General features: G+C 43.5%; 1 protein-coding gene across 1 annotated transcript; it reads left to right on the top strand.

Moving 5' to 3' along the window:
• Positions 1-8,752: 8,752 nt before the first annotated feature.
• Positions 8,753-9,640, top strand: LOC308157785 (uncharacterized protein; the record flags this gene model as incomplete). The annotated part of the gene is made up of 1 exon (XM_080531387.1): positions 8,753-9,640. One exon carries the CDS (start codon positions 8,753-8,755, stop codon positions 9,638-9,640), a length of 888 nt encoding a protein of 295 aa, XP_080387513.1.
• Between the last annotated feature and the right edge of the window lie 845 nt (positions 9,641-10,485).

Below are 10,485 nucleotides of genomic sequence, written 5' to 3'. Positions count from 1 at the left end.
CACACACACACACACACACACACACACACACACACACACACACACATGATTTTTAATGTTGACGTATAGCCTATGTGTGTCGCCCTCTCTACACAGAATCGGGTTTGACCAAGAAAGGATGAGCAAAGACGGAGGATGGATTTTAAGTATATCAACGTCTTGAGTTACTCGGTGTAAACGAGAGAATGCCAGCATATAGGAGTAATTGTGGCTTATTTTTCCTCTTCTTATCTCTCTGTGTTTAGCACAATAGGAATATGCCACTTTTATTTCGAATAGGCCTTTCGGTCAAAACATTCTCTTGTTTATTATTACATAACATGGTCCTCTGTGTTCAACATTTAGCCTTGGCTAGTTGTGTTCACCTGCGGTGTGATGGGCCTTCGCGCTGTTAATGTTGGTTCTCTGTGCTTTCGATGTGCACAGTAGCAGAATATGTTTTTTTATTTTTTATTTTAATTTTGGGACAATTTTGATAACACTTAAAGATGCATCTTTCCATAGAGATTGTTTAGTTTCATCATTAAACATGTCATAGTTCGATTTGAAGTGCTAGGAGTGTTGCCTAATGCAGTATGCATGTAGCCTAACGAATAATATCTGGGAATACTATGAATTCAACACAAAGCTGTAAGCTGATAATTAATCAAATAAGCAATGCATGTTCTGTTAACTTTTCAATCTTGCAGATTGCGGCTGTGGCGGCTCAGGAGGTATAGAGCTGGCGTCTAATGATCGCAAGGTCGGCGGTTCGATCCCCAGCTGTGTCGAGGTGTCTTTAGGCAAGACAATGAACCCCAAATTGCCTTGCATGGTAGCTTGCCGCCATTGGTGTGTGAGTGTGAATGGTGAGTCCAGAATGCAGTCCAGAATGCAGCTGCGGCTAACGCAGTAGGCCTATAGGCTAACACATTGGGAAATAACCTTTTGTGAGTTAAGTCTGTTATGCAGCAGAATTTAATTTCGACACTTGGTTTATATCAATACGGAAACCAGAGTTGTAGCCTATAACCCAGGTTTATAGCCAGTCACATTTGTAGCCAAATAGTTTGTCTTAGCCTATTGGTGACATTGTGTAAAGGCCTCTTATATCAATAGATTTAGTATGATAGTAGCCCAAATATGTGTGTCCTTTGGTCACAGAAGGTGGTTGCACCAAGCTGGGCCTCAGGAGTCCTTTTATGTATCACCCTCCTTTTATCTATAGGCCTATTCTATAATACTTATATTTAATCATTTTCTTTATCATTCGTGGAGGACATGTTTACAGTACTCGTGTTTGTTTTCTTTGTTTGACATGTTTCAAGTGGAATTGTTAAACACAGCCAATCACCACTACAAGTTGTTCAATGCAAATTGGTATGAAATTTGCCTACATGTGCGCTACTCCGCTTCTCAAATTATTAAATGTTGGAAATGTTAACGATTTCGAGAAATAAGCAACACGGTTTTTGTTTCTTTCTCCCACCCTCCACCAATTAAGAAAATCACATTGAAAATGTGAACGTTTACCTACAAGCACTGTAAAATGTCAGTATTATGGGCACGCGAGGAGGAATGTAACAAACCTTATCTACCTTGACCTAACTAGCCTAAATCTGTCTATAATTGTTCATATGTTTTCTAATGATGTTCTAATATGTATCTGGCTACTAAGTCTGCTGTCCTTATTTCGCAATGTTCTCTGCATTGTGTTTGATGACTGACAAATGGGCACAGCCTTTTTTTCAAGCATCTAATTACGTTTCTATTCGTTATAATAATAATAATAATAATAATAATAATAATAATAATAATAATTATTATTATTATTATTATGTTATCGTCAATGGTGAGCATTGTTTATTACTTACTTCAATAGTTAGGCTGAATATATTGTATAGCTAATTTAAATTCGTTTGAAATAAAAAATACGAATGCAAACTTCCAATATCTCAACTACCTTTTATGGGCCTAAACCCTGTAGACCTACACTCACCGAACACTTTATTAGTAACGATATACTAATACTGCGTATGCCGTTGCTCTCCAAACAGACTCAATTCTTCGTGGCATTGATTCCACAAGATGTTGGAAACATTCCTTTGAGATTCTGGTCCATGATGACATGATTGCATGATTTTTTCAGGTGCATTTTCAAGCTGTGAATCTCCCCTTACCACATCCCAATGTGTTCGGATACTGAACTCTCATGTTCATGAAACCAGTTTGAGACTACTTTTGCTTTGTGACATGGTGCATTATCATGCTGAATTAGCCATTAGAAGATGGGTGATGAAGGCAGCAACAATATTCAAGTGGCATTCAAACGATGATTGATTAGTATTAACGGGCCCACAATGTGTCAAGAAAACATTCCCCACACAATCACACCACCTCTACCAGCTTGGACTGTTGACAGGTGTACAGGTGTTCCTAATAAAGTATTAGATTAATCTATATGAGCGTTATAAAACATGAAACAATAATAAAATAAAAACGTTATCCCCTGTTAACGACTTGTTATGTAATTTGAAAGCGATTTATTGTAGAGAAACCAGATGTTTTCGTTCCAGGTTTTAACTCTGAACACACTAGGACAACATTAGGTTTCACACTTCTCCCTTGAAGGTTTTAAATTCATGAATTAAAATTCCAAATTCATTAATAGTCGCTAATTTATTGCCTCGAATAATTGCCAGTTAAATCCCGAGGCAGTGTTGAGTTAAATTACCATATTATTAACAGAATATGTGATATATACAAACATTTTGGCCCAATGAAAAAAATACTTCGTAATGATTATTTCCTTTCATTCTAAAAGAGATTTAAATAAAACTTGGCATGCATGCCTAATTAAATGTTCTGTTGGGATCTGCAGAATCTTAACCCTTGTGGTGTTCGGGTCAACCGGACCCGTTTTACATTTCTACTTTACATTTTTACATTTACATTTTTGGCATTTAGCAGACGCCTTATTCCAAAGCGACTTACAATCAATACATTTGAATACTAAGCATGTGAATCAGCAGTCCACCATTCGTTGCAGGAAGAGTACTCTGGCCCGGGGCCACTGATAGAAGGAAAAACCTTCTCCCTATTATCGCCTTCTACTAAACTTGTTTTTTTTTACTGGAGAAACTGAGAAGCAGTACAAGGGGGGCAATAGAAGTTCTAGGGACACAGTAGAGGGGAAAGCGGGTGTCTTTAGGAGACGTAGCGGTGAGGGTCGGAAGATGTCTCAGGAGGAGCAGTTAAGATGTAACCTGAAGAGATGGGTCTTCTTGGTGAGAAATGGTACAAGAATACATTTGATCAATATGAAACTCCATGGCCTTGGCTTATTTTCTATGAAAAACATGTAAAAGTGAAAAAAATAATGTTTTACACATCCTACAATACCCCAACACATTTATGTCCTTCATCTTCGGGTCATTTAGGCCCACACACCTCTGCTCTAGCTTTCCCGTGCCAAGAAGCCGTCTGCTCTCGCACTTTTTACCCTTTGAAGTGCAACATTGTAAACATTTTTAAATTTTCTTGCACTGTACAGAACGTATGCAGCAACTGCAAAAAGTACATTTGAGGTACACACACTGTCACATTCTGTGCTTCATGTGTTGTGTAGACAGGCATACCCATGCACACACAATTGTAGCCAGTGGTATTTCAGAATTATTTGGGATTTTTCAGACATAATACTGTATTTCGACAGTGACAGTGAAAACAGTGTACATTCCGTTCGTGTTTTGTGATTCAGCATTTGCAGACATTTTTGAGAGATGTATTTCATAGCTATTGGCAAAAACAATCTTAGTTTGGTTCTTTCATTTCTATTCTTGTTCATCACCTGTATTTTCTTTACGGCTTTGATTATAATTAGATAAATGTGAAATTCAATTGAGAATTTAAATTCAAAATAATAAACAGCAATGAAAACATTGTTTCATTAACATTTTTCCTAGATAAGTATGATTTATGACACCCAGGTCTTTATTATAGTGGATTTTGCATTTTCAAAGTTAGGGGCATCATGTGCAAAAAAACGCTTCTACTCATCATGCTGTCGTTCGGCCCCACCTATTCCCAGGGGTCTGACACTTTGTGGGTTGTTACTAAGCATCCTCTGCTCCAGCCTCTCCAAAGGGCAGCCCCCTAGATCCACCAGAACAAAATATATGCACTTTTGAATGTGTACACAGTACCTATTGTGCATTATTGGGTACAGTACCTGTTTGTGCCCACAGGAGGCGCCCTTTAATATTATGGGCTATTTTGGGGCTTTCTTGCGCCCTGAGTATACCCCCTTGTATGGGTCACCCTTGGGACTAGGAGCACCGTGTCAAGACAAGTGCTTTTAAAACCCCAATGATATCCCGGGTCAACTGGACCCGAAGAGTACGAAAGGGTCCAAAAAGTGAACATCACACAAGATGAGGCTCTTGAGATGAATTGCTAAATGACTGCATTCAAATACAATAGGTAGCCTAGTGTAAAGGTATGCTGTGTGGTGTGGACCCAGGTACGGTGCAGGACAAGAAGCAGACAAGAGGCAGCGATTGGCAAAAATAAAGATCTCTTTACTGAGATGGAAAACTAACAGAATTACAACTGCCACACGGCAAAACAAAAGGGGAGAAAACAGTCTCCAAAAACAAGGTAACAGAAAAAGGACACGAGCAGTCTAAATGAAGCAAACATGGAGGTCCCTTCTCAAAACTATAAAGGAAACTAACAGGAGATCTCATTTACCTGCGTTAAGCAAACAATCAAACAGAGCTTCAGTTGGTATTTACTTGAGACACAAAGAGACGACCCAACAGGGTGTGCAGGGAAGTGGGGACATAAATACACTGGTAAGGCAAACATAGACAGGTGCAACACATTAGTCTGTGATGAAGGGGAACAGGGAGTGGAGCAGTGTCACAGGCCTCCAGAGTCAGGCACCACGGAGTCGCCAAGGAAAAGGCGACCCCATCCGTAACCATGTTCCGCCCGATGAACAGCACCAGCTGTTCACCTGGGGGCCTCAGGATGGAGGCAGGGGAAGTGTCTAATAAGCCCTGGGCTGGACGGTGGGAGGTACAACCTGTCCATTAAGTTCCCCGCAGCTCCAGAGTCAATGAGCGCGTGAACCTGTCGGCACACTGCACTGTGGCCAGGAGCAAGGTCCGGGGCTCACCTGGGTTCGAGGATAGGTTGCGACTCAATAGTACCCCTACTGGTACTAGTGAACCCTTCCGTTTTCCCGGCTTCTCCAGGTACGCTGAGCAGAGATGTCCTACCCGTCCGCAGTATAGATAGACAGCCCTCTATCAGCCTCTATCCCTCGCTCAGGCGTATTGGTGCATAGGCTCCTCCTGCGGGATCTCCTCAGTGAACCAGCGAGTGGGCTCCATGCTAGGAGGAGAATGGTGAGGCGCGTCATTCGTCGAACCACTCTCGCTGGTCCTCTCCCGACAACAGTTGTCCGCCCACACAGAGAGGTCTACAAGGCCGTTCAGCTGCTTTGGAAGCTCCCTGAAGGCGAGCTCGTCCTTCATCACCTCCGAGAGCCTCTGTGCACAGAGGATGACCAGGGCACTCTCCTCCCATCCTGCCTCCCTTACCAGGGTCCAGAAGTCCACGGAGCAGTCCGCCACAGAGCGATCACCCTGCCGAGACTCTGCTGGCCTCGTCGTGCCCCGATACCACCCGGGAGGTGGTACACCTGCTCTTGGGTGAATTAGTGGGGGATGGAGCACGCCGGGGTGTTGGCTCTCCCACTCCGCCGTGGCACATGACAAAGTGTGGCCCATCAGCAGAGTGATTATGTAGGCAACCCGGGATTGCACGGTGGGGAAGGACGAAGGCTGCAGGATGAACACCAGGGAACACTGGGTAAGGAATTCCCTGCAGAGCGTCCATCATACCTCTCTGGAGGTTCCAGCAAAGCCGCAGGAGGGACTGGAGGTGCCACAGCCGTCACAGCCACCACTGCCGCCCCACCAGCTGCCTGGGCTGGGATAGCTCAGTTGTCCGCCAGGCTCTGCACGACGAGGGTCAGGTCTCCGTCACCTCCTACAGGTTCTGGTCATGCTGGGTCGGATTGGCCCATGCGTAGCCAACATGCCACATAATTGTTCTGCCTCTGCTGGGTCCTTGAGGGTTGGATAATCTGTAAGAGTATGCTGTGTGGTGTGGACCCAGGTGCGGTGCAGGACAAGGAGCAGACGAGAGGCAGCGATTGGCAAAAATAAACTGGGACGGAAAACAAACAGAATTACAACTAGGTACCTCTTAAGTTGGTCTTCCTTGGTTGTGAGGAGGGTACCTTGAGAGATTTTAATATGTAATTGTGTTTGCTTGAATAAGCTTTTTTTGTGGTTAAGTAGAGTTCCTTCAGATTTTTCATGCTGCTTCCTCTGCCTTTTGTGCTAAATCCTCAATGTACATCTTTTTGTCCCTTCTGACACTTTTCGTCACTTCTTTGTTTGCTGCTTCATATTCCTTCTGTGCTATCGCCTTTTTTGCTCTGGTTTTACTTCCGTTTAGTATCTCCTTTTTTCCCTTCTCTCAATCACTTTCTTGTACGTTTCCATGGATAGCCAGGTTTTGTTGTTTGTCTTCCTTCTCCCTACCACTTCTTCACATGTCTCTTTCCATATGGTTTTCAGACCTTTCTATGTATGCTCCAGTGATGTTGTAGTTTCTGTTTCTTGGTTTTGTAGTCCTTGTAGTGCTGGGAACCGGTTGTGGCTTGGTAGAGTTCCGACTTATATCCTTAAATTGCTGTACATTGAATTTGACTTCTTTGGGTTTCTTGCCTTTCAATTTCAGCTGGATCCTCTTTGTAACAAGGTGATGGTAAGATCCAGCATCAGCTCCTATTTGAACTCTGACATCCAGCAGTGAGCGCCTAAACCTTTGGCTAATGCCAACCTGGTCTCACACGGCAGACGTCAGAATTCGACGTTTGTCCATCGCATCCAAACGTCGAATTCCGACGTGAGATTGCATCCAAACGTCGAATTCCGACGTGAGATTGGGGTAGCTCGTTCTAAAAGCGCAGGGGTGCGCCTGTTATGTGCGCCTGTCGGGGCTTCTCTCGGGATTATTCCATTTTGAATTGCACTTCAAAATGGAATTGCACTTGCACCTTTCCTTCCCACCCGAAATTGCAGCGACCAACCTGCGCCCAGACCTAGTCCTCTGGTCCAAGTCCTGCCGGTGTGTCTTCATCGTAGAACTGACGGTCCCATGGGAGGAGGCCATCGATGAGGCATTCGAACGGAAGAGGCTACGGTATGCCAACTTAGCAGTCGAAGCAGAGGGGCGGGGCTTGAACGTGAAAGTGTGGCCAGTGGAGGTGGGCTGCAGAGGCTTTGTAGCCAGCTCCACCACAAGGCTCCTGAGGGCAGTAGGGATCAGAGGACAGGCCCAACGGAAGGCAATTAAAGAACTGTCCACTGCAGCAGAACGGAGCAGTCACTGGCTGTGGCTGAAACGTAGGGACCCAACATGGGCTCCCAAATGACCACGTGGTGCCACCGTGCGACACACACCCAGGCTTGATCAGCCTGTGGTGGGCCAACCTCGGCAGAGGGTGTCTTGTGACAAATGGCCGAAACACCCAATGAGGTCGGGGACCACAACTGAAGATGTGTCGTACTGGTGGCACCACGTGATCATTGCCAAATTCCACTCCACCCAAGAGGACATCTCCAACTCCACTCAGTCAATTGTTGTGCTAATTATTTAGGGATTTTAACATCTAGTCCTATTAAGAATCCTGTGCTACCTGGAATTGTTCTTTTTGAAAAGTTTTTGGGGAAAGTCCACTATACCATGCGGAGCATGCATAATCAAACTGACACTGTATTAAAGCTGCTACTAAAAGTGTTTTAATCTTAGAATTCATAAATCGAGTATAGCGATATAAACACTTTAGCTTCTTTGCCATTTTAGATAAAACTGTAGCTGCAATTTCCTGGTTCATCTCCTGGTTTTGGAGGGCCCTCCTCAGTGCCACCATCAGCCTCTCCTCCGGGTAACATCCCTAGTCCAACTGTCCCAAAATCCTGTCACCTGGAGTAAGGGGGGGGTACTGTAACTTTGAATGAATTGTTTCCTGTTTATTTTTTGTGTCTCTCACCTTGTCTCTCATTTCAGACACTTCAGTACCTGCTCTTGTGAGTTTCCCGCCTGTGTGTACATCTGCCCGGCCATTACAGCAAGTGCTGAAGGCTATGAAAGTAATTAACTAATGACCACATTCCCAAAATAATTGATAGATATAAACATGTTGGCCTAATGGAATTATTTCCTTTAATTCTAAAATAGGTTTAAATAAAACTTGGTGCCCAGGTCTAATTTTCTGTTGGTATCTTCAGAATCATAAAATGAGGAATTTGAGATTAAATCCTAAAATTCATATGGCTTGCTCAGTGATATTCGAATGAAATAGTGTGAACCAATAAAAGCGCCGTGGGCTATAGTTTACCAATGAAGTTATTATATTTCTGATTCCTCACTCAGTACCACTTCAAGGCAATGTGTATTAATATCACACAGCCATTATAACAGAGTAATTCCCCAATACAGTAGTTTCGATTATACAGATCTTCCATACTGCTACCCAAAAAGAACCTGAAGTAAGCTTATGCTTGCTCACCGACGTCACCGAGTCGTCCGTCTCTAGGGCATAGTTCGAGGCTGTAGCAGGCGAGGTATCTATATAAAATACCATTCATTTCACACTGTAGGATTGAGCGATCATGCGCTCAACATTACAATGACGTCCGTTAACATCACCGATACTCACACCGGTCTCGTCCCTCTCGCGTTTGCGTTTGACAATCCTGAGGATTACCTGATCTTTCTTTTCCAAATTCTGTTTGCCACGAGTGCCGTGCTTCTAGCGGGCTCAGTCGTTGTCGCGATCTTGGCCACGAAAACTCTTCGAATTCAAAACCGGTTCATATTCATGTGTAACACCAGTATTTGTGACACATTATCTGGGTTGTCTGTGTACTATCTCGGCCTGTTTGATGTTAAAGAGGGATATCCGTCAAGGAATGGAACATTTTACATTTTGCCCTCACTACTTGGAGTCAATATTATGACATTTATGTTTGCGCAGTTTGACCGATATTTTGCCATTTGCTACCCTTTCTTTTACGGTCGCTTTATAAGCAGATATCTAGTGGTAGCCTTTAATGTGTACTGTTGGTTCCACATTTATTTTCTATTACTGATAAGAACGTATTTGCCACTATCCAAAGCAGTACAGATGCACGCATTTAGCATTGTCAGTTTACAGGTCATAATTCTCACTAAAGTGGTCATGACGATTAAACTGTACCTCATCGCCAAGTATCAACTCGAGCGAGACCCACCAAGTGCCGATAAAGAAAGTAAGAAGGAATCTTTGAGGATCATAATTTTTGTGGTCATAACCTTTTTAATATTATGGTGCCCCTCATTTGTTAATATCGTGTTGAGGTTGGTCATTCGGCAGGGTCTGATCTTTAGAAATGAGTCCACGAACCTCTTCGCCATCATGGCGCGTTTTAACAATGTTATCACGCCCGCAGTGTACGCGTGGGGCAGCCCGGCGCTCCGCGAGGCTATGATGAAAACCGTGTGGGGAAAAGTGTGTCCGAAGCGCAGAGGGAGGTAGGCTACTGGAAAGACACACGCGCACGCACGCACGCACACACACACACACACACACACACACACACACACACACACACACACACACACACACACACACACACACACACACACACACACACACACACACACACACTTAATCTATTGTACTTTCCTCTATTCACAGAGTGGGCTCCTCTCAAGGAAAGGGAGATCGTGCCAACTGGCGGCAGACGATCAATTTACAGGGTACTTGTGGGAAAAAAAATGTCGGATGATGATCGTTTGGAATTTTAATGATTTCTTGTATGAAGGCTATTTCTGTTCAAATGTTAGTTATACGATGTTAGTAAAGCTATGTTTTGTAGCCTATATAATAACGTTTATTTTCGATCTGTCAATAGCCTATAATTACTGCTATGTCAGTCGTTTTGATACAACCTTCAGCTAAATGGCATCATGAATGGATCGAGTTCAGATAGGACATTCTAGATTTCTGTCAGGTGACAATCACATGTTATGGCGGCCTATTTAAGTGGTCGGTCTACACACCTCTCTGTAGCCTATACTATTGTTGCTGTTATGTCGTTCGTTACTGTGCTATGAGACTGTTACTATTGTTCTTGTTCCCATGCACCACCACCCCCAGCCTCCACCTGCATGTTGCGCTCTGTCTCTTTCTAGGTTGATAGAGAGAGAGAAAAGAGGGGAGCCATCCAAATACGCCAAGCTTATTTGTATAACGTTTATGTTAATGTTATTTTCAATAGGCTACATGGTTTTATATTCAATAGGCTACATGGTTAAACTAAGCCGTGTGTTCCTGACTGAAATGTGATAGCCTATTCGTGTGGTATGACACATGCACTT

Source organism: Nansenia antarctica, assembly GCF_963989245.1.
Source record: "Nansenia antarctica genome assembly, chromosome: 5".
Classification (NCBI taxonomy): Eukaryota; Metazoa; Chordata; class Actinopteri; order Argentiniformes; family Microstomatidae; genus Nansenia; species Nansenia antarctica.
This window is presented reverse-complemented; position numbering and strand designations above follow the sequence as displayed.